The following is a 25,883-nucleotide window of genomic DNA, read 5'->3' as shown; positions in this document are numbered from 1 at the left end:
CCGTTCCCTTGGATTTCTGAGTCTCCACTCCAGCCACTACTGGCGTAATTTCAGCGCTTCAATAGCTGGCTAGCTTCACAGGGCCAGCACTAACCCTGGATTTCACTAAGCTCAAATCTCTCCAGCGACACCCAGCTATAAATGGACCCCAAGGCTTCTTCTGAGCCCTAATCCTTTAAAAGTGGATCAGTGGCATTCTGCCACCTACTCAGCTCCTCAGGACTTCTTCTGAGCCCTAACTGCACAGAACTATCAAATTACTCCTGGGACTTCACCTCATTCAGCCCCACTAACATCGAGCCAACTAACAGCAATACTTTTGCAGCCTGGAGCCTGCTCGCAGCAGCATCTTTTCCCCCTGATGCAGAACACTTACTCTCCTAGCAAACACACAGATACATTCCAACCAGAGAACTTCCTTAAGCTCCACCCATCTCCATGATAATTTAGCCTCCCAGAGCTTACCGAATGCTTTTAAACTAATTGGAACACTTTCCTTCCAAAATAAAACTCTCCAGGTTACATTTCTTGCCAGCAGTGTATACACCTCATCTGAATTCTCCAGCTAGGTAAGCCCGCTTGTTGTTTTATTGTTTTACTTTCCTACCTGTTAACACCTGAAGTCAACACAACCTTTTAAGTGTAATAGTCTCCAAGCTGCTTTAGTTGCATTTATCCCATTTTCAATGTGAACTTAATTCTCCCCAGAACTAAAGTTTTCTCTAAAATATTACTATTAACCATGAACAAGGCATTCACTATCTGAGCAAAGGTAAAATAAACCCATATAATAACAGGAGTATCTCTGTGCCCTGGATAGCATCTCTCCACCTCACCTCCCCCACCGCAACCAACATTATCAAAGGTAGGTAATCTGGCCACATAATCGTTTGCTGCATATGGATCCTTGCTGTGTGTAAACTGGCAGGCACATTTACCTGCAAAATAACAGTGACGCCACTTCAAGAATAAAGTCAAGGCAGCACAGGAGCACAGTGGTTAGCACTGTGGCTTCACATCGCCACGGTCCCAGGTTCGATTGGCGGCTGGATCACTGTCTGTGCGGAGTCTGCACGTTCTGTCTGCGTGTGTTTCCTCCCACTTGTTTCTGAGAGAGGCTTTCATCAAAATTTGGCCGCACGGTAGCATAATGGTTAGCACAGTTGCTTCTCAGCTCCAGAGTCCTAGGTTCGATTCCCGCCTTGGGCCACTGTCTGCGGAGTCTGCACGTTCTCCCCGTCTCTGCGTGGATTTCCTCCGGGTGCTCCAGTTTCCTCCCACAGTCGAAAGATGTGCAGGTTAGGTAGATTGGCCATGCTAAATTGCCCTTGGGTGGGTGGGGTTACTGGGTTACAGGGATAGGGTGGAGGTGTGGGCTTGGGTAGAGTGCTCTTTCCAAGGGCCGGTGCAGACTCAATGGGCTGAATAGGCAGTACGGTAGCATGGTGGTTAGCATAAATGCTTCACAGCTCCAGGGTCCCAGGTTCGGTTCCCGGCTGGGTCACTGTCTGTGAGGAGTCTGCACGTCCTCCCTGTGTGTGCGTGGGTTTCCTCCGGGTGCTCCGGTTTCCTCCCACAGTCCAAAGACGTGCGGGTTAGGTGGATGGGCCATGCTAAATTGCCCGTAGTGTCCTAATAAGTAAGGTTGAAGGGGGTGTTGTTGGGTTACGGGTATAGGGTGGATACGTGGGTTTGAGTAGGGTGATCATTGCTCGGCACAACATCGAGGGCCGAAGGGCCTGTTCTGTGCTGTACTGTTCTATGTTCTATGTTCTAAGGGCCTCCTTCTGCACTGTAAATTCTATGATTCTATGAATCAATTGGTTGTGAAACACATTTGGGATGTTCTGTGACCATGAACACTGCTCGCCTAAATGCATTTTCTTTTCTTTTTAGGCTAGTTCTGAAATTGCTTTGGAACTGCAAACTGGATTCAAAAGTGATTTGTGCTACTGAGTGTGCAATTGACCTAATTTACTGATCAAACTCTGGTGTCTATGGAAGAGGTACTGTACCAAATAGTAGGTTGGATGCAGGTCAATGGTTAATTGAGGTCCAGAGGGCAACGTCTTACCGGATAGATAGCCTCATATTTTGTAATTCCTGCTGACCCTGCACTTACCTTTTAAAATGTATCACTGTACCATACCACAGAAGGAAAATGACAAAGACCAGCTGTATTTGTGGAGTATCTTGAGTCAGAAACTCCAATGAAGGGGCAGGCCAGCACCCACCAAAATTATGGGGGAATCTTCCCAAAATCTGGCAAACTGTCAGGTTCAGATTGAAAACTGCCATGTCTCTCTCCAGATGCACAGCAGAGTTTTCACTCCAGAGTTTCTGGCGCACTGCACAGAGAATCTAGGGGTGTGGTTTGCAACTCTGGCGGGGTGGGGCTGAGAGCGTGAGATCTGGGCGCTATCTTTAAAGGGTGCCCTGATCTGTGATGTATATAAGCTCCTGCCCTCCCCTCATGAGCACGGGGGACGCCCCACAGGCATTGCCCCCCTGCTCCCCCCCGCGCCCCCCCTCCTCCCTCCCAATGCATAGGCATAGGGCCAAGCCCTCCCCCAACAATCCACAGGTATCGAAGCCCCCCCCACCCCGCCACAGGCATCGGGGCAGCTCCCCCCCCTCCACCCCAACAAACATCAACACAGTGTGCATCGACACAACCTGCGGCGGCACCGAGGGAAGACCCTGCAGAGGAGGCCAGTGGGTCGCAGAGCAGGATCAGGAACTGGATGCTGCACCAGTCATGCAGGGGGCATGAAGGCGTCAAAGGAGATGAAAGGAGCTGTCGGAAAACATGTGCTATCGAAGACTTCGCCTCATGACGGAGACTATGTGGCACCTGTGCCATGTCCTTGTGGACACGGCGCCAAGTGGCAGTGGAAGACACCCGTTCCCTGTGGCCGTCAAGGTTAAGGCAGCCCTCAACATCTCAGCCGGAGGTCCTTCCAGGGATCAATGGGGGACCTCTGTAGGATCCCACAGGCATCCACCCATAAGTGATGGATGCGCTGTATGCAGGCTTCGTAGACTACATTCACTTTGCCCTGGACTAGGCCTGGCAAAATGAGAGGGCTACAGGACACATAGCTGGTCTGTCACAGGTGGAGAGGGTGATAGACTGCACCCATGTCGATCTCCATGCCGCATGGCACAAGGGAGACCACTTCATCAACCAGAAGGGGTTACATGCCCTCAACGTCCAGCTGCTGTGAGACCACCTTAATGCACATGTGTGCCCATTTTCCAGGGAGCATGCATGACAGCTACATTTCTGGCCAGTCACAGATCTCTGCAATCTTCGAAGAACACTCCAGGCTACAGGGATGGCTCCTTGGGACAAGGAATATCCCCTTAGTTTGTGGCTGATGGCTCCAGTGTGGAGTCCAGAGACCACAGCTGAGACTAGATACAATGATGCTCACAGTGCGACACAAAGCAGTGCATTGGTCTGATGAAGATGAGGTTCTGGTGGCACCGAACAGTACAGCTCCCAGAGGACCCACCCCCTTGACAGGGTCTTTTGTGGCCTCCACAACCTGGCTCTCCAGCGAGGCGAAGAGCTTCCCAAGGGCAACCTTAAGGAGCGGCACCTCGGATGAGGATGTGCCTGAAGATGCCGCGGAACAGCCCACTGAGGAGCCTGAGGATGGAGGCCAGGTGAGGGCGTGGATGGTCAGGAGGGCCAGGGACGCCCTCATCACCTCCCGCTTTATGGTTCAGACTAGCTTGCTGGTGTACAACATAACCACCCTCCCACCCCAGAATGTTGTGATCCCTCTGCGACCAGGAGATGAAGGTGGTCGAGATTTAAATCACCAGGGCCCTGGGGCTGTGGTGTCCGTGAGTGCCTGCTGCCGGGTCAATGCTGGAGGGTGATGTCAACTTGCAGTGAGGAATGGTCTATGATGCTCCTCAGAGAATGCTTATGGCAGACTCCTGTCTGTCTGCTGCCGGCCGCTGACTCACTGGCTCTTGACTGAGTGAGGTTTTGCACTTCATACTTTGTCCCTTTGTTATCAAGGGGGATTAGAGGTGAGGGTCTAGGGTTCACTGAATCATGCTGAGTCCTATCACTGTGAGTGAAACATTTGCACTGAAAGGGCCTAATAGTCTGGCGACATGGAGCCCCAGTAAAACAAGTGTCCCGATGGGGAGAATCGCCACGCCACTGGGAAGTGGGTTGAAGATTCAGAAGCACTAAAATGATGAGCAACAATATTTAATTCAGTGACATATCCAAATGTTATGAGTTACAATATTCTCCAACCAACAGTGCTTAACTTCACCCATGCCCATGTTGTGTCCTTACAATTCTTAAGACTTGCATACTCTCCCACTACCTCTTGGTGTGTTCCCAAGATGTACATTAGAGGTGGAAGTGGCCGGCTTGTGTCCATGTCCTTTTGCCTCAGAGGCTCTTGGTGGGCGTCCTCAGGAGAGCTGAGACCTCGAGGACCCAAGTCTACTTTTGAGTGGCACTGGTGTTGCCGCATCACGCCCGCTCTGCTTGAGTTGCGCCCGTCTCAGAAAGGGGGATTCAAATTGGCTAATCACTCCCTGGGTTTCCTAGGCGGAAGACCGTGGGCTGCACTCCAGTGTATCATCCTCTCTCCGGGCGCTGGTAGACATGATGGGCAGCTGAAGTGAGCTCTGGAAACCTCAACGTCAACGTCAACTGGTACTGCCAGTCCTCGAGACCTACCATTGTCTGAACCATGCAGTTGAACCCCTCAGCAATGGTCTTCAGGGACTGAGCCATGCTTTAGAGTTCTCCTATCGTATATCTGACCTCTTATCCCAAGCTTTCCACTATGGCACCACCCTTGCAGTGTTGGCCTGGGTGCCATGCATCGCCGGCAACATCTCCTGTGACAGGAGGCTTTGGGACGCCTCCATTTGACCTTGAAGTCACTGGAGTGTCGCTGACACACCCTCCTGGTATTCCCGGCTTTGCCTTTGCACCTCAAGCAGATAAAGGATGAACATATCCAGAGGCATGGCACATGGCTGGGGCACAGTTGAGTTCTCGGATCTAGCAGACCTCTGATTGTTCGATGCCCGGGATGTTCCTGCCACCACCCGATGTGCATCAGAAGATGTATGGTGCTCACCAGATAGTGACCCAGAAGTTCCCTGCTAAATTCATGCACCGAGGTGTGTGTCGCTGCAATAGTTAATGGCACAGGTGATAAACCTGTCGCTTCTTCGGTATCATCCTCCGACATCTCCCCTAAGGTTGTGTCAAGGCTGGCTTTGGGACCCGGCTGGTGGGTGGACCAGGCTGTTCAGGTAATGTTCCTGCAAGGAAAGGAACATGATCTTTGGACATGCACCCCAAGGTCCCTCTGGTCCTCTGTACTGTCTAGTGTCCTACCGATTATTGTGTATCCTCTTGCCTTGCTTGTCCTCCCAAAATGCCTCACACTTATTGTCGTTAAATTCCATTTGCCACTGTTCTGATTGATGCAGAAACACATCACCACATTTAAGAGTCTCCAGATTGACAGTAAATCTGCATTTTGGGGAAATTTACACCAGCAGAGTTATTATTTGCCACATGGAATGTACGTCCCATTCCCACTGGGACACACCCATGACCTAAGTACAGATAACTCAGCTGGAGGTTAGCAGACTAAGACTAAAGGGCACATAACTGTCCGAAGAGTACCGTGTTGAAGATAAGATTCAAGGATATTTGCTTTGGTTCACTAGGTTATGCCATGGGTCTTTAAGTGTCCAAATGGGCTATTTCTTCACCCATATATCTTATGTGTCACTGATATGCAGTCCAGGCCGTACTGCTGTACAGGAGTGTGGTGATGTCAACTGTTTTGTACACCTCGACTTCTGTGGATGTGCAGAGGTCTTTGTTGACAAACACTCACTGCTGTAGTTTGTAGCGGCCTGAGCTGATGTATCTGATCTGGCAGAGGATCTCCTCATCAATAGTGGCCTTTTGAGAGAGGTGGCTGCCAAGGAAGACGCCTGTTTCAGATATCCCACTCAAGATAGTTACAGCCATATCATCATGAAGCAATTGCAGGACTGTGATATGTGTTATACATCCAAGTCTTTGGAGCATAATGCACGGAGGCTCATGATTTATTGAGCCAAATGTTTGGTTGGGTCGATGAAAGCAATTAAGAGTTCCTGGTGCTGTTCTCGACATTTCTCTTAAATTTATCTGGTAACAAAGGCAATATTGGACAAGTCCTCTATAAGGTCTAAAGCCACACTGTGTCTCAGGGAGGATTTTCCGAAGCGTGAGAAGTGGGGGCTATTCAGGAGAATGCATGTTAGAGATTGAGAGTACTTTGGGGTGGAATTCTCCCATCCCCCCCCCCCCCGGAGAGGTTGGTGGCAGATGGGAAGGGAGAATCCAATAGAAGCCGGAAAGTTGGAAACCCGCCGCCTTTAGAACAGTTTGAAATTCTTCCAGTGGTGGGTTAATGGTGAATCGGGTCTCCTGCTGCTGGGTGCCGTGATCGGCATTTGCCTTTGTTTACATCTCTTGAATACTCATTAAAACTGCTCACCAAAATCGCATCAAGCCTTGCAATTGTGCTTTGCACCAGAGGGAAATCACATCAGCGTCAAAGGCATTTGAAAAAGCGTGATGTGCACAAGGTGGGCCTCAGTTTGCTCGGGATTTTGAAGCGAGTGTGACATACAAAGCCTACCTGCAGGAGCACCGTGCTACTCCTGTTGTGCTAATTGCCACTCCACTTGGGCAGACCATTTCCTACCCTCCAGCTACATGCCATGCAGTGGGGCCCATGGACCATCCGCTCCAACGGAGCAAAGTTCGATCAGGGATGCGGTGGAAGCTGATGAAGACAAGGGGGTAATGTGGAAGCTGGGTTCTGCAAGGCGAGGGAAGGGGATTGTTCGCAGGCAGAGTTGCAGGAAGTGGATGAGGATGACAAACAATGGAAGGCAGAGGGAAGACCAACGGGGAGAAAGCTGGACCCCGACAAGGCTGCATGAAGTGCTCACAAACAATGGGGCCAAAACATACCAGATCATTTAATGGATTTGGTTGCGTGCAAACTCCAGATGGGTGGGTCGAGGTTCATGTGGGGCTTTGGCGCCTCTCGGATTATGGACTCAAGGGGGATAGGGCAGGAATGTCTACCACAACAATGGCTGGATACAGAACATCTGCTGGGATAGTTGCTGGTGTGTAAGGACAACCCACTTAATGAGATCATTCAACCGCTTATTGGACTGTGTGACGCTTCTGGTGTAACTGCCAGTTGCACTGATCTCCTGGGCAATAGCCTTCCAGCATGGAAAGGTGAGGTTGGTTTGCTTCCTGGAGCCTTCCCTTGTGTGGAGGACATGCTTCTGTGCCCAGACTCCTGGAATCAAGGCCTTGAGGCCATGGTGGGTGAGTCAGGTTACAGCCTTCTTCTTGAGGCTGCTAGTCTTCCGCCTCTGGATAGCGGACATCCTGCAGAGTGCTGTGAAGTCTGGAGAGAGTGATATGAATGTGCGGGACTGGTGTTTATGTATGGTCCCCGGATCTTTGAACCAGCTAACTGACAGCAGCTGGACACATCAGCTACTGTCCAGGTGATTTGGTGAGATGCTTGCTTGTGCATAGTTAATTCGACTACAAGCGTGGATTCAGACACGAGTTCTAACCATTCCAGGCAGCGGGAATGGTACCGCTGGAACTGCCCACCACCGTACTTAGAAAAATAAATGAGGAATTCCATCCTTGAGTTTCCACGGGAAGATTTGTTTCCCTTGAAGTTGGAGAAAGAGTTATTTTCTCTTCCAAGTCTGCAAGAAAAAGTCTGCCTTCCTACAAACCTTCAGTTGGAAAACCATTAGGACACAAGCTTTGTTGTTTTCCTCCTGCTTAATTGATTGTTGCAGCTGTCCCATCATTGGTGGTTTACCCATGGATTCCATAGGTTGCTGGGGATAGCCTGGAGAGCATCAGCTGCCAGTGTATATTCACTGTTAAGGAGTCATTCAAAATGTTCTTTCCAGTGTTGCCAGATGCCATTGTCATCCTTGTGGAGAAAAACATCATCCATGTGAGTGTAGGACACTTTGGGCATTTGACCTTGGTCTATAGTTGGCTTCAAATAAACTTTGCCCACATGGTCAGCATATTGTTCAATCTCTAGGGTTTACCCTTCCCACTGCATGAACTCCCGAAGGAAGTGCTTGTTAGGTGAATTGGACTTTCTGAATTCTCCCTCAGTGTCCCCGAACAGACGCTGGATTGTGACAACTTGGTAATTTTCACAGTAAATTCATTGGGCAGCATGGTAGCATTGTGGATAGCACAATTGCTTCACAGCTCCAGGGTCCCAGGTTTGATTCCGGCTTGGGTCACTGTCTGTGCGGAGTCTGCACATCCTCCCCATGTGTGCGTGGGTTTCCTCCGGGTGCTCCGGTTTCCTCCCACAGTCCAAAGATGTGCAGGTTAGCTGGATTGGCCATGATAAATTGCCCTTAGTGTCAAAAATTGCCCTTAGTGTTTGGTGGGGTTACTGGGTTATTGGGATAGGGTGGAGTTGATGACGTTGGGTCGGGTGCTCTTTCCAAGAGCAGATGCAGACTCGATGGGCCGAATGGCCTCCTTCTGCACTCTAAATTCTATGATAATCTATGATTCCAGTGTTACACAAGCCTACTTGTGACACAAATAAAGATTATTATTATTATTACTTTATCTTCCAGGTTGAATTTTTTGGATCATCCTTGAGTTGCAGTACTTCTGATATTATTTGAAACCACTGTTCTGGAATTGTAGTGAAGGTGTGACGATTGGTCCAGATTGGTTGTGGTCTCCATTTGGAATTCCTCTCTTTGGTCTGGCTGCTTTACGGCTGAGACATTGACCTTCTTCCTCTTGGATCTTTGGGCCTTGGGGTACCTTGCTGCTCAGTGCCTGTTCATCACCTATCCAACAAGTCCAGGAAGCATAAGTCCCCCATGTGAATCAAGTGACATAATCCGGATGGTGTCAATGCTTTGGTCTGGGACACTTCCATGTGGTTTTATACTTGTCCTTGTGGCAGGAGAGGGTTTTTGTTATAATGAGGCACACTTTGTCAGCAGGAGGATACCATTTGCCTTGGTTTTTCCCATGCACATTTTCCCCAATGGTTTCACTCCAGACAGCAAAGTAATGGCCGACCCTGGCATTAAAGTCCCCAGTGGGATTATATTTTTTCTTTTCAGTATAGAACTTTTTCTTAAAATCTTCATCGAAGTCATCGCTTGGGGCATAAGCACTGATGATGGTGGCAGATTAGTTATGGCTGAGGTGCAGATGAAGTTGTTATAAATCTTTCCTATGTACAATTGGTTATCTCTGGCAATGCATCCAAGATCCTATTCCAGAAGGCAAAACCAATTCCATGAACACATGTTTGTTCCTTCAGCTGCCCCTCCCCAGAAAGGTGGGTCCCACTGAGGGCAGCAACATCAATTTGGAGTATAGATTTCTCATGTGAATTAATTGGAGTTCATCTTTCTGGGCGGCCACTCTTGAGATTATCCACCTGTTTGAACATTACGAGTTGCAAAATTTAACATTTTCTTTCTTTGACCAGAAAGATGGTGGATCCCACAGGGTGTAGTTCTCCAGCCAGGGGAAAGTGGGACAGCCGAATTGTAGGACACCTTTTCCAGCCCCCTAAATTAGAGGTGAGTAGAGGATTTCTCAGTCACAGATGCCACTGCCTAAAGAGACCTTTGTCCCAACACAGATGTCCAATTACCTTTTTGCATTTTCGCTTGCATGCAGATTCTCAACGAGGGTCTCCCAGCTCTGTCCCGGTCACTAATTCTACATCTGCACAAGAGTTGACATGGACCCTGGTAGAAACCTGTGTGTGACTTTGTTGAATATGGGGATGTTGGGGCACTGTCATTGTCCACATGACCTTGACGGGTTGGTAATTTGGAGATTTTGGAGACATGTCAAACCACGATGACTGGGACCACCTTGCCACTGCAGCCTTCTTCCACCTTCACAGATGGTGAGATGCACAGTGTTTCTTTGCCTGTTCTGCCATTGGGGTTCTTTTTGGACTACAGCTCCCTCCGGCTTTGCTGTTATTGGTGGCCCTTCCAGGATTAAGCAACTCCTGCCTGCATTGCTCAAGGGAGCATGGGTGCACAAGCCTCTCCATCACATCAAATTGGCTATCACTGATGGGGGTCACCATCACCAATAGTCTGTTCTGGTCCACTCACGTTGATGAAACCATCAAGAAAGCCCAACAATGTCTTTATTTCATGTGGAAGCTAAACAAATTTGGCATGTCTGCATCGACTCACAAACTTCTACAGATGTGCGATAGAGAGCATCCTATCCAGCTGCATCACAGCCTGGTATGGCAACTGCTCGGTCCAAGATCGCAAGAAACTGTAGACTGTGGTGAACTCAGCCCAACGCATCACACAAACTTGCCACCCCCACATTGATTCTGTATCCACCTCTCGCTGCCTCAGGAAGGCAGACCGCATTATCAGAGACCCCTCCCACCCAGGCATTGCCTTCTTCCAGACCCTTCCATCAGGCAGAAGGTACAGAAGTCTGAAGATTCGCACATCCAGGAACATAGGAACAGCTTCTTTGCCACAGCTACAAGTCTCCTCAACGACTCCCCCTCGGACTGATCTCTTTCCGGTAAGAACATTATTCATGACGCCCTATGCTGCTCTTGTTCATGTATTTGCTTTGTTTGGCCCCTTGTTCCGCACTGTAACCAATCACTGTTTTGTCGATGTACCATTTGTCAATGTTCTCTGTTGATTATTCTTGTGTCTACTATGTACGTACTGTGTACGTTCCTCGGCCGCAGAAAAATACTTTTCACTGTACTTTGGTACATGTGAAAATAAATCAAATCAAATTAAAATCAAATCAAATCCATGGAAGGAAGATGGAATATGGTGCTTCTATATCCAAAATTAACTATTCTAATTTGTTGTTTGCTAATCTTTTAAATGTTTCTCTACTGAGTAATGATTTTTTTCTGTTAATTTTCCGTATTGCTAATTAATCCTTGCATTACCACATTTGCTGTTGACTTAGCCCAATACCAGTGTCTGTACAGTTATGTAACTGAAAGAAAGTCAGACAAATAGCACAATGTGCAAATGTGTACCACATAAATACAATTATTTCAAGATCTCACCAATCATCAACTTACTGTTGACAAGCTTGATATTTTGTCAATGAGGCTCATCATCCATTAACAGATTATAAAACCTGTCGACAGCAGATCAACAGGCGAGCAATTTTCCATTATGGAAGTCATCAGTCTGCCCCTAACTGCTCAGCATGTTTACAAAGCGATTAGCTAGATCCAGCAAGACCAGCAAGTTTGCAAGGTTCAACCCGCAAAATTTATTGCGGAATTTATTAAAAAAAAAATTTTTTAAATAAATTTAGAGTACCCAATTAATTTTTTCCAATTAAGGGGCAATTTAGCGTGGTCAATCCACATACCCTGCACATCTTTTGGTTGTGAGGGCGAAACCCATGCAAAAACGGGGAGAATGTGCAAACTCCATGTGGTAGTATGACTAGGGTGATTACGGTACCTCAGAGCAGTGCTGCCATTGGTGCAGAAGACTCGCTGCCCATTGGCTCAGGCAGGTCATGTGCCTCTCTGCCAATTGGCTGAGGATAGTCATGTGACTGCTCACCGATTGGCCGAGAGGCTGGTAGCTCCGCCTACGAGGCGGGATATAAGAACCCGTACCAGCTGGCAGTCGGCCTTTCTCTGTAAGTCGACTGCCGGGCACACATCTAGTACATTAAAGCCTGTTGTTTGGAACTTCTTCACAACTCGAGTGCAATTGATGGTGCATCACTCCACACGGACAGTGACCCAGAGCCGGGATCGAACCTGGGACCTCGGCGCCGAGGCCGCTGTGCTAAGCACTGCGCCACCGTGCTGCCCCTCTGCTGAATTTATGACATAGCACAAGCGGTACCATATCAGACCCCTGTCATTGGATCCCAAAGAAGTATTATCACCCAGGGTTATTAATTCTGATTGATGTCCCATGGCTACTTTGGAAGTGTGTGTGCATGCATGTAATGCAGATATGGCTTCAGTTTATTTTGTGCTCAATAGCCTATAAATGCTAAACGTGAAAGCTTATATGAATCGTGTCGGATAGGTCATGGCCTTATATGAATCATGCCATGTGGGTGAAGTGCCAGCAGGATTTCAGGAGCAGAGGAGCTGTATCCTAGAAGAGGGGAAGGAAAAAACTTGATGCGGAACAAATGAAGGAGGTAAAACAAAACATTTGAGGTCCACAGCATTGACTGTCAGTGACACCAGTGCCTCAGCGTGCTGCAGAGATAGGTTAGTCTCCTGTCACACACACATATCCCCCTCTCTCTCTTACACACACATTTACACACACATTCCTCTCTCTTGCACACATTCACCTTTTTCACACACACAATACACTCACCTCCATCACTCACACACACACTCACCCCCCCCCCACCACACACACACCTCTCTTGCTGTCTTCCACACACTCACCTCCATCTCGCTCTCACACACACATTCACCTGCATCTCTCACACACAATCGCTGCTCACACACACTCACCTTTCTTGCTGTCTTCCACAAACTCACCTCCCTCTCACATATGCACACACACACGCTCACTTCCATCTCTCACATACACTCACCCCCCCACACACACACTTACCTCCATCTCTCACACACACACTCATCTTCATCTCTCACACACTCACTCCACACACAAACTCACTTCCCTCTCTCACACACTCACCCCACACACACACTCACGTCCGTCTCTCTCACGTACACATTCACCTCCATTTCTCACACACACTCATCTCATACACACTCACCTTTCTTCCTCTCTTACACACACACCTCACTCACACACCTCCATCTCTTACACACACACACTCACCCCCATCTCTCACACACTCATGCCACTCACACCCATCTCATACACACTCACTCCACACACTCTCACCTTCACCTCACACACACTCACCCAACACACACTCATCTCCATCTCTCACACACACACATCCCTCACACAGACACACATCCCTCACACACGCATATTCACCTTTCTTCCTCTCTTACAAACATCTTGCTCACACACACACTCACCTCCATCTTTCACACACACACTCACCCTCATCTCTCACACACACACACACTCACCTCCATCTCTCTCACACACTCACCCTTTCTTTTTTTTTCTTTTTTATAAATTTAGAGTACCCAATTCATTTTTTTTTCCAAATTAGGGGCAATTTAGCATGGCGAATTCACCTAACCTGCACATCTTTGGGTTATGGGGGCGAAACCCACGCAAACACGGGAAGAATGTGCAAACTCCACTAGGACAGTGACCCAGAGCCGGAATCGAACCTGGGACCTCAGCGTCGTGAGACAGCAGTGCTAACCACTGCGACACTGTGCTGCCCTTTCTTATACACTCATACTCACCCCTTTCTCATGCACACATACACTGAAACTTCTCTCTCGCACACACAATCACTCTTATCTCCCACTTCCTCACACACACACTCACCCTTTTCTCTTTCTCACAAAAACACACTTCCCCCTCTCTCCCTCGCGCAGTCGCCCTCAAACGCCCTCATTCACCCACCCATGCACACACACTCATCTTCGTGCACACAGTCACCCTTGCACACACATACTCGCCATCATACCCCTTCACTTATTCACTGATCCGCACACGTACATTCACCCTCACACACAATCTGAATCGGCCGAGTGGAAGGGCTACAATGACAGCGGGGGAGACACTTGAAGCGAGGCCCAATTGTGCGGCAACCAGCAACAAATGTGGGTGAGAAACAGTCTGAATGGAGGAGCAGTCCCCTGCAGAAATCTGGAGGGGGGGGGGGGTTACGTGCAGGGTCTTCAAGGGCTGCACGAGTTGGGCAAGCTAGATCTGGGGCGTACAGCAAGGTGTCAGCATGGTGGTCCAGGCAATGGAATCACAACTTGAGTCGATGTAAGGTTCTCCCAATGGTCACACTGATGGAGGCAAGGCTTATATTGTATCGCTCGACCTCCTGAGGCCACGGACACCTGCTCGACATCATGACTCACCTCTTCAATGGATGTCACTATCAATCAGCAACCTAACTCCTCTCTACTTGTTGTTTTTATCCTGCTTGCAGCCCTGTGAGGCATCGTGCTACAGTTCCTGCCCACCCTGCAGCCCTGTGAGGCACCTTGCTATGGTTCCTGCCCACCCTGCAGCCCTGTGAGGCACCTTGCTACAGTTCCTGCCCACCCTGCAGCCCTGTGAGGCACCTTGCTACAGTTCCTGCCCACCCTGCAGCCCTGTGAGGCACCTTGCTATAGTTCCTGCCCACCCTGCAGCCCTGTGAGGCACCTTGCTACAGTTCCTGCCCACCCTGCAGCCCTGTGAGGCACCTTGCTATAGTTCCTGCCCACTCTGCAGCCCTGTGAGGCACCTTGCTACAGTTCCTGCCCACCCTGCAGCCCTGTGAGGCACCTTGTTATGGTTCCTGCCCACCCTGCAGCCCTGTGAGGCACCTTGCTATGGTTCCTGCCCAACCTGCAGCCCATTGAGTTGCGTGGCACTACCACCGTGCTAAATGGGATAGACTTCGAACAGATCTAGCAACTCAAGACTGGGCATCATGAGGCACTGTGGGCCATCAGCAGCAGCAGAATTGTACTGAACCACAATCTGCAACCTCATGGCCCGGCATATCCCCCACTCTACCATTACCAGCAAGCCAGGGGATCAACCCTGGTTCAATGAAGAGTGCAGGAGACCATGCCAGCAGCAACATCAGGCATACCAAAAATTGAGGAGTCAACCTGCTGAAGTTAACACAGGACTACTTGTCTGCCAAATAGCATAAGCAGCAAGTAATAGACAGAGCTAAGTGATTACACAACAAATGCATCAGATCTAAGCTCTGTGGTCCTGACACATCCAGCAGTGAATGGTGGTAGATAATTAAATAACTCACTGGAAGAGGAGACTCCACAAATATTCCCATCCTCAATGAAGGAGGAGCCGAGCACATTTGTGCAAAAGACAAGGCTGAGGCATTCGCAACAATTTTCAGCCAGATGTGCTGAGTCGATGATCCATCTCGGTCACCTCCGACGGTCCCCAACATCACAGGTGTCAGTCTTCAGCCAACATGATTCACTCCATCTGATATCAAGAAAGGGCTGAAGGCACTGGATATTGCAAAGGCTATGGGCCCTGACCGTATTCCGGCAATATTATTGAAGGCTATGCTCCAGAACTGGCTGCACGGCTAGCCAAGCTGCTCCAGTACAGCTACAACACTGGCATCTACTCTGTGATGTGGAAAATTGCCCAGGTGTGTTCTGTGCACAAGAAACAGGACAAATCCAACCCAGCCAATTGTTGCTCTATCAGTCTACTCTCCATCATCAGCAAAGTGATGGAAGGAGTCATCAACAGTGCTACCCAACGGCACTTACTCAGCAATAACCTGCTCACGGACGCTCAGTTTGGGTTCCACCAGGATCACTCAGTTCCTCACCTCATTACAGATTTGGTTCAAACATGGACAAAGGAGCTGAATGCCAGAGGTGAGGTGCTGGTTATTGCTCCTGACATCAAGGCAGCATTTGCCCAATTATGGCATCAAGGAGCTCTAGCCAAAATGGAGTCAGCGAGAATCAGGAATGAAACTTTCCATTGGTTGGAGACATACTTGGCACAAAGAAGGATGGTTGTGGTGGTTGGAGGTCAATCATCTCAGCCCCAGGACATCACTGCAGGAGTTCCTCAGGGTAATGTCCCAGGCCCAACCATTTTCAGCTGCTTCATCAATAACTTCCCTTCCATCATAGGGTCAGAAATGGGGATGTTTGCAGATGATGCACAATGTTCAGCACCATTCATGACTCCTCAGATAACAAAGCAGTCCATGTCCAAATGCAGCAAGACCTGGACAGTATCCAGGCTTGGGCTGACAAGTGGCAAGTTACATTTTCGGCATACAAGTGCCAGGCAATGACCATCTCCTCCAAGAGAGGATCTAACCACCGCTCCTTGACTTTCAGTGGCATTACCATTGCTGAATCCCCTGCAATCAACATCCTGGGGGTTACCATTGATCAGAAACTGAACTGGACTAGCCATATTAATACTGTGGCTACTAGGGCAGGTCAAAGGCTAGGAATCCTACGACAAGTAGCTCACATCCTGGCCCCCCAAAGCCTGTCCACCATCTACAAGGCACAAGTCAGGAGTGTAATGGAATACTCTCCATTTGCCTGGATGAGTGCGGCTCCAACAACACTCAAGAAGCTCAACACCATCCAGGATAAAGCAGCCAACTTGATTGCTCCCCCTTCCACAAACATTCAAACCCTCCACCACCGATGAAGGGCAGCACGGTAGCATAAGTGGATAGCACTGTGGCTTCCCAGGTTTGATTCCCCTCTGGGTCACTGTCTGTGCAGAATCTGCACGTTTTCCCCGTGTCTGCGTGGGTTTCCTCCGGGTGCTCCGGTTTCCTCCCACAGTCCAAAGACGTGCAGGTTAGGGGGATTGGCCATGATAAATTGCCCTTCGTGGTTTGGAGGGGTTATTGGGTTAGGGTAGAAATGAGGGTTTAAATGGGTTGGTGCAGACTTGATGGGCTGAATGGCCTCCTTCTCCACTGTATGTTCTATGAACAGTGGCAGTCGTGTGTGCAGTCTACAAGCTGCACTGCAGTAACTCACCAGGTCCTTTAGACAGCACCTTCCAAACTTACGACCACTACCATCTATAAGGACGAGAGCAGCAGATACCTGGGAACCCCATCATCTGGAGCTTCCCCTCCAAATTACTCACCACCCTGACTTGGAAATATATCGGCATTCCTTTATCTTCACTGAGGAAACATCCTGGAACTCCCTCCCTAAAAGCACAGTGTGTGAACCTACACCTCAAGGACTGCAGCGGTTCAACTGGACAATTCACCACCACCTTCTGAAGAGCAATTCAGAACGGGCAACAAATGCTCGTCTAACCAGCGAGGCTCACCTCCCATAAATTAATTTCTAAAAATTACTCTTCTTCAAACTGTTCCGAAAGAAGAGTCAGAATGGACTCAAACTGTTGAATAGAAATTTCCCAAAAAATGGCAAAGTGTCATTTAGAACATAGAACATACAGTGCAGAAGGAGGCCATTTGGCCTATAGAGTCTGCACTGACCCACTTAAGCCTTCACTTCCACCCTATGCCCGTAACCCAACAACCCCTCACAACCTTTTTGGTCACTAAGAGCAATTTATCATGGCCAATCCACCTAACCTGCACGTCTTTGGACTGTGGGAGGAATCCAGAGCACCCGGAGGAAATCCACACACACACGGGGAGAATGTGCAGACTCCGCACAGACAGTGACCCAGCAGGGAATCGAACCTGGGACCCTGGCACTGTGAAGCAAAATTTGTGATGAGAAAATCAGTGTGCTACTGCGTCTTGAGACATGAAGTGGCTGATGCACCCGCAGATGGTATCAGACCTGCTGGCTTTTTCCAGCACTTTCCATTCTAATTTCAGGTTTCCAGTGTCTGCAGTATTTTGGTGTTATCGCATTTTAAATTGCTGCATTCTTCAGGATCCTGAATGCCAAGACAAGTTACAGGTTTTTAATGTGCCATGTAATGTATGTGACTTTTTTCTTTAAAATTTTTTTCGCAATTAGTCATAGCATATTTAGATAAATGCTATAATAGAATTGAATAAGGCTTTACTGTTCATGCAAAAGTGGAAATTTGTCTTTGACTTCACGTCCAGCATCTTCCAAATCAGCTATGATCGTGATGAATGGCGGAGCAGGCTCGAAGGGCCAAAAGGCCTCCTCCTGCTCCTGTCTTCTATGTATGTATCTTTGTACCTCCAGTATAACATATAATCATACAGCCATTAGTTAAAAACAGTAAGTATTTCATGTTTACCTACATTCATACTTTTGTGAATATAATAACATTTGTCCATACCATACAAACAACTTGGTCATTAATGCATTAACCTAGTCTGCTGAAATGAAATGAAGCACTTGTATACATACATATGTAACTAGCCATCACTTATCATACCTCCTGCACATATAATGAGAAATACCTTACATAAGTACTGACCATAGTCAGTGTTTTCTGGCTCCCAACAGTTAGATGGCCAAAAGTATGGTGTCTGCAAAAGAACAAGGGATAACATATTTGTAGTTCATTGATTTATTTTGAAAGCATCAAATAATGCATTTTTTCCAGGTAACATAACACGTCACAAAGGCGCGCTTCTGGCAAACTTTAATTTTTAAGTATTCACGATATTAACAGGGAAAGGCAAGGTAGATAAAGATAAACTATTTCCACTGGTTGGAGATTCTAAAATTAGTCTAAAATTACGGGCAAGGCCATTCAGGAGAGATGTGAGGAAGCACTGCTTCACTTAAAGAGCGGTAAAGGTTTGGTCCCACAAGCAGCAGTTGTAGCTCGAACAGTTGTTCATATTAAATCTGAGATGGATTGATTTTTGTTAAGCAAAGGAATCAAGGGATATGGGCCAAAGGCAGGGATATGGAGTCAGGCCTCAGATCAGCCATGATCTAATTGAATGGTGGGACAGGCCCGAGGGGCTGAATGGCCTACAGGAATTAGACTTTAGTTTTCCAAACTGACAGAAGTGATTTCAACCTGCATTAGGATGATCAACACCAATTTACATGACTATATATTGCACGGTCCATCCCTGTGGAGAGGAAATAGACAGCAAGTCTGCAAAGCTCTTCACAGGCAACGGCACCCTCCAGGGGTTTGTGAACAATGTTCCTTCCTTCATGCCCTATTAACAATGCATCTAAGTATTCAATTGTTGAAGACGAGCCATTAAAAGGTAATTGCTTAGACAATGCAATTTTGGTTTGAAGAAGGGTTTGCAGACGAGCTGATTGAGTTACAGTTGGAATGTACAATTATGTTCAAATTACTGGCAATTGAAGAAAGAGGTCACTTGGCAAGGTAAAGCCTACTATGTGTTCTAAGCAATGTTTCCCCAGCAGAACTGAACAAGCAGCTGAGAAGCAAAAAAGGATTCTCCAATCCTCCCCCCCCACCCCCCCAAACCCTCCGTCTCTCTCTCTCTCAACACACAAATAACCCAGTCCACAGTAGAGAGAGCTTTTAAAGAAAGGTGCCTTTTTTAAAAATTCATTTACGGGATGTGGCTGCCGCTGGTTAGGCCAGAACGTATTGCCCGTCCCTAATTGCCCTGGCGAAGGTGGATGGTGAGCTGCCTTCTTGAACCGCTGCAAACTAACTTGTGTAGGTACACCCAGTGTGTTATTAGGGAGAGTGTTCCTGATTTTGGCCCCGTGGCAATGAACGAACGGCAATATATTTCCAAGTCAGGATGGTGAGTTACTTGGAGCAGAACTTCCAAATGGTGGTATTCTCATATGTTAGGTAACCTTGTAGCGGTCATGGGTTTAGAAGGTGCTGCCCAAGAAGCCTTTATGAGTTCGTGCAGGCGCAATAATAACAATAATAACTTATTGTCACAAGTAGGCTTCAATGAAGTTACTGTGAAAAGCCCATAGTTGCCATATTCCGGCACCTGTTCGGGGAGGCCGGTACAGGAATTGAACCCGTGCTGCTGGCCTTGTTCTGCATAACAAGCCAGCTGTTTAGCCCACTATGCTAAACCAGCCCTTCGAATGGCCTCATCGCACATGATTCTGTGACGTGACAAGGCCGTTAGATCTTGCAAGAGATCCATCTCTCTCTCTCGATTTGCGACGCTCAGAGTGCCTCGCGAGATCTCACGGGATCTCATGAGACGTTGCAATCTGGATCTCGCCATCACTGGGTGAGATCGGGCAGCATGGCTACACACTGGTTAGCACTGCTGCCACACAGCGCCGAAGTCCCAGGTTCGATCCCAGCTCTAGGTCACTGTCCGTGTGGAGTTTGCCCATTCTCCCCGTGTTTGCGTGGATTTCGTCCCCACAACCCAAAGATATGCAAGTTAGGTGGAATGGGCACGCTAAATTGCCCCTTAATTGGCAAAAATTAATTGAGTACTCTAAATTTAGTTTTTAAAAATCACTGGGCAAGATCCATATTAACATTTGCCTCATTTCATTTTATTGTGCCAGGTTACCTGTGCCAGGGATCGGGCCTGAGAGTGCCCTGCCCTTAAGAGGTGGGATGAGGCCGGTGCTCGAGGACCCTTAAGAGGAAGTTGGGAAGGTCAGGAGGCCGAGGTGGGGTGACTGAGGGGATCAAGAGATAGGGGTGGCATTTAAAAATTGCACCCCAATCTCTTCCTGCACTGATGAGCTCAGCTCACCTGTGCAGGGTGTGAGGTAAGTGCGGTCTCGGCGGGGCGTCCCTGACAGAGACCAAAATAAAACAAAGTCCCGTTTGATAGTGAGGTCGTTCTTGGCGCTGCAGGCTCTGAGGAATACCCTATTTGTGCCCAAAACGGGACTCTTTTTTTTCATTAAATCACACCCAGTGTTCATTGCGTGTGGACTCTGAGTGTGTGTGCTTATGTGCCCGTGTGTGCGCAGATATGTATGTGTGTGGAAGTTGGAGTGTATTTTACTATTTAACCCAGATCAGTTTAAATATAACAAATCTAATCTATTTCTCTATTAAACTCAAGAAAACCTCCATTCTATTACGATCACAGTGTGTAAACGGTTAAGCACTCACTGAATTAACATGTGTAATCCTTTTATAACAAAAAAAATTGGTTACTGTGGAATGAATGGGAAAAGAGGTGAGCCATTCAATCCCTCCTCACCTCTGGTAATAAGCATTTGACAAGGCCTCGATCAAAATCTACCCTTATTACAACCTGATGTTTCATTGGGAGTTCATCCACGTTGCTGTAATAAGCTGCTGTTTAGACCGACAGGGGCCAAATTCACTTTTGTTTCTGACAGGGAAATAAATCTTGATGCCGATCTGATTGCGGACATGGGCTGGAATTCTCCGGCCGTTCACTGACGGCGGGGACCCTCTGGTCCCGCTGGCCGCGGGTTTCCTGGTGTATGGGGTGGCTTCAATGGGGATTCCCATTGATAGCGGATGGAGCAGAGAATCCCACCGCCAGCGAACAGCATGCAACCTCCCACCACAGAGGAACACACAGTTGCGAGGCTGGAGAATCCCACCCCACGATTTGGGTGAGAGCTGTTCCTACCTCTATAAGCAGCTTTCCCATTCCTGAAGCTGAATTTTGGGATGCATGCTGTAGTGGCAGTGGCCCTTGGGGTATGTGTCGTTGGAGGCGTACCGGTATGTGTTGGTGGGGAATAACAGGAGAGGGGAATAGTCGTGACCAGCAGAAGTAGCGTGGAGCTGGGTGAAGCACCTCTGGTCCTCCTGGCTTCACATGAATTCAAAACAAATGAACAGACATAATTTGCTCCAAATAAACTAAGTATCGGGTGATTTCACTTTGTCACTACCAGGAAAATAGTTCAATGTGAACAGGTGGAGCACACTTTACCCTTTGAGTCTGTTCTGCCACTGAATGAGAACATGGCTATTCCATTACCTCAGACCATAGTTTTTAAAAATAAATTTACGGGATGTGGGCATCGCTGATTAGGCCAGGATTTATTGCCTGTTTTGAGTAGCCCTTCAGAAGGTGATGGTGAGTTGACTTCATGAACTACTGCAGTCCTTGAGGTGTAGGTACACCCACTGTGTTGTTAGGGAGCAGGTTCCAGGATGTTGCCCCAGCGACAGTGAAGAAACGATATAATTCTAAGTCGGGGTATTGAGTGACTTGGAGGGGAACCTCCAGATGGTGGGGTTCTCGGGTATCTGCTGCTCTTGTCATTCTAGATGGTATATTCATGGGTTTGGAAGGTCCTGTCTTAGGAACCTTGGTGAGTTACTGCAGTGCATCTTGTAGATGGTACACACGGCTGCCACTGGTTGTCGGTGGTGAAGGGTTTGAAAGTTTGTGGAGGAGGGGGCAATAAAACACGCTGCTTTGTCCTGGATGATGTTGAGTTTCTTGAGTGTTGTTGGAGCTGCATTCGTCCAGGCAGTATTCCATTACACTCCTGACTTGTGCCTTATCGATGATGGACCGGCTTTGGGGGTTCAGTAGGTGAGCTACTCGCCGTAGGTTTCCTAGCCTTTGACCTGCCCTGGTAGCCACAGAATTAATATGGCTAGTCCAGTTCAGTTTCTGATCAATGGTAACCCATTGCTCCATATACCTTTGTACATTTGCTTCACAAAAATCTTTCAATCTTGGTTTTAAAATTAATATTTGTGCAAGCATCAATTGCCATTTGTGGAAGATAGTTCCAATCTTTTACTCTCCTTTGTGGTTAGAAGCGTTTTCTAATTTTACACCTGAAATGTCAGACTATGCCCCTAATCCAAGGCTGCTCAACCAGTGGAAATAATTTCCCTCTATCTACATAGAACATAGAACTGTGCAGCACAGAACAGGCCCTTCAGCCCTCAATGTTGTGCCGACCCTTGTCCGAAACCAAGGTCAAGCAATCCCTCTCCCTGTCATTCTGGTGTGCTCCACGTGCCTATCCAATAACCGCTTGAAAGTTTCTAAAGTGTCCGACTCCACTGTTACAGCTGGCAGTCCATTCCACACCCTAACCACTCTCTGAGTAACGAACCTACCTCGGACATCCCTCCTAAATCTCCCACACTGAACCTTATAGTTATGCCCCCTTGTAACAGCTACGTCCACCCGAGGAAATAGTCTCTGAACATCCACTCTATCTGTCCCCCTCATCATCTTATAAACCTCTATTAAGTCGCCTCTCATCCTCCTCCGCTCCGAAGAGAAAAGCCCTAGCTCCCTCAACCTTTCCTCATAAGAACAATCCTCCAAACCAGGTAGCACCCTGGTAAATCTCCTTTGCACCCTTTCCAATGCTTCCACATCCTTCCTATAGTGAGGTGGCCAGAACTGCACACAATACTCCAAATGTGGTCTCACCAGGGTCCTGTACAGTTGCAGCATAACCCCGCGGCTCTTAAACTCAACCCCCCTGTTAATAAACACTAACACACTATAAGCCTTCTTCACGGCTCTATCCACTTGAGTGGCAACCTTCAGAGATCTGTGGACCTGAACCCCAAGATCTCTCTGTTCCTCCACATTCCTCAGAACCCTGCCGTTGACCCTGTAATCCGCATTCAAATTTTTCCTACCAAAATGAATCACCTCGCACTTATCAGGGTTAAACTCCATCTGCCATTTTTCGGCCCCGCTCTACATCCTATCAATGTCTCTTTGCAGCCTACAACAGCCCTCCACCTCATCCATTACTCCACCAATCTTGGTGTCATCAGCAAATTTACTGACCCCTCCTCCAAGTCATTGATAAAAATCACAAATAGCAGTGGACCCAGCACTGATCCCTGTGGTACACCGCTGGTAACTGGTCTCCAGTCTGAAAATTTACCATCCACCACCACCCTCTGTCTTCTATGTGATAGCCAGTTACTTATCAAATTGGCCAAATTTCCCTCTATCCCACACCTCCTTACTTTCTTCATGAGCTGACCATGGGGAACATTATCAAACGCCTTACTAAAATCCATGTGTACGACATCAACTGCTCTACCTTCATCTATACACTCAGTTACCTTCTCAAAGAATTCAATCAAATTCGTGAGGCAAGACTTACCCTTCATGAATCCATGTTGACTATCCCGAATTAAGCTGCATCTTTCCACATGGTCATAAATCCTATCCTTCAGGACCTTTTCCATTAACTTACCGACCACCGAAGTAAGACTAACTGGCCTATAATTACCAGGGTCATTCCTATTCCCTTGCTTGAACAGAGGAACAACATTCGCCACTCTCCAGTCCTCTGGCACTATCCCCGCGGACAGTGAGGACCCAAAGATCAAAGCCAAAGGCTCTGCAATCTCATCCCTTGCCTCCCAAAGAATCCTTAGATATATCCCATCTGGCCCAGGGGACTTGTCGACATTCAGGTTTTTCAAAATTGCTAATACATCCTTCCTCAGAACATCTACCTCCTCCAGCCAACCCCCTGTATCACACTCTCATCCTCAAAAACACATGGCCCCTCTCCTTGGTGAACACTGAAGAAAAGTATTAATTCAACGCCTCTCCTATCTCTTCTGACTCCATACACAAGTTCCCACTACTGTCCTTGACCGGCCCTAACCTCATCCTGGTCATTCTTTAATTTCTCACATAAGAGTAAAAAGCCTTGGGGCTTTCCTTGATCCGACCCGCCAAGGACTTCTCATGCCCCCTCCAAGCTCTCCTAAGCCCTTCTTTTTAGCTCATTCCTTGCTACCTTGTAACCCTCAAGCGACCCAACTGAACCTTGTTTGCTCATCCTTACATACCCTTCCTTTCTCCTCTTTACAAGACATTCAACCACTTTCGTGAACCATGGTTCCCTCGCATGGTCATTTCCTCCCTGCCTGACAGGGACATACCTATCAAGGACACGCAGTATTTGTTCCTTGAACAAGCTCCACTTTTCATTTGTGCCTTTCCCTGACAGTTTCTGTTCCCATCTTATGCTCCCTAATTCTAGCCTAATCACATCATAATTACCCCTCCCCCAATTATAAACCTTGCCCTGCCATATGGCCCTATCCCTCTCCATTGCAATAGTGAAAGACACCAAATTGTGGTCACTATCTCCAAAGTTCTCTCCCACAAACAAATCTAACATTTGGCCCGGTTCATTACCCAGTACCAAGCCCAACGTGGCCCCACCTCTTGTCGGCCTATCCACATATTGTGTCAGGAAACCCTCCTGCACACACTGTACATAAACTGCCCCATCTGAACTGTTCGACCTATAGAGGTTCCAATCAATATTTGGAAAGTTAAAGTCACCCATGACAACTACCCTGAGACCTCCATACCTATCCATAATCTGTTTTGCAATTTCTTCCTCCACATCTCTATTACTATTTGGGGGCCTATAGAAAACTCCTAACAACGTGACCGTTCCTTTCCTATTTCTAACTTCAGCCCATGTTACCTCAGTAGGCAGATCCCCTTCGAACTGCCTTTCTGCAGCTGTTAAACTATCCTTGATTAACAATGCTGCTCCTCCACCTCTTTTACCACCTTCCCTACTCTTACTGAAACATCTATACCCCGGAACTTCCAACAACTATTCCTGTCCCTGTTCTAACCATGTCTTCGTAATGCCCACAACATCGTAGTCCCAAGTACCAATCCACGCTCCAAGTTCACCTACCTTATTCCGGATGCTCCTTGCATTGAAGTAGACACACTTCAACCCACCTTCCTGTCTGCTGGTACACTCCTGCGACCTTGATACCCTCCTCAGTACCTCACTACTCTCAACACTGGCTTCTGGACTACAGCTCATTTTCCCAGCCCCTGACAAATTAGTTAAAACCCCCACCCCCTCCCAGCCCCTCTCACCGTCACCCATCTATTTTGATTCTTCGGAGTAACTACATCCCTGAAGCTACTATCTATGACCACCTCTGCCTCCCGAATGATCCGCAGTTCATCCAGCTCCAGTTCCCTAACGCAGTTTCTGAAGAGCTGGAGATGGGTGCACTTCCCACAGCTGAAATCAGCAGGGACACTGACGGCGTCCCTCACCTCAAACATTCTTCAGGAGGAACATTGCACTGCCTTCCCTGCCATCCCCCCTAGATGACTTGTGGATAAAAACAATAAAAAGAAAGAAAGAAAGAAAGAGCTTACCTGATATTCACTCAACCCCTTAGGTTAGAGGAGGTTGAAGGGTGGTGGACACAACAAGTGTAGTGTCTTGGGTTTAGGAACCGCCCAACTT

The 25,883-nt window shown here is 47.9% G+C and overlaps 1 protein-coding gene across 8 annotated transcripts in view; it reads right to left on the bottom strand.

Annotated features, from left to right (window-relative positions):
• Window positions 1–25,883, bottom strand: part of LOC119974827 (regulator of G-protein signaling 7) — a 585,527-nt gene that overhangs the window by 123,590 nt on the left and 436,054 nt on the right. For all 8 annotated transcript variants that reach the window (XM_038814129.1, XM_038814137.1, XM_038814144.1 and 5 more), the window contains exon 6: window positions 18,193–18,244. In XM_038814129.1, the coding sequence (XP_038670057.1) occupies window positions 18,193–18,244 (52 nt within the window). The remainder of the gene's footprint in view (window positions 1–18,192; window positions 18,245–25,883) is intronic.

Source organism: Scyliorhinus canicula, chromosome 1 (genome assembly GCF_902713615.1).
Source record: "Scyliorhinus canicula chromosome 1, sScyCan1.1, whole genome shotgun sequence".
NCBI lineage: Eukaryota > Metazoa > Chordata > Chondrichthyes > Carcharhiniformes > Scyliorhinidae > Scyliorhinus > Scyliorhinus canicula.
This window is presented reverse-complemented; position numbering and strand designations above follow the sequence as displayed.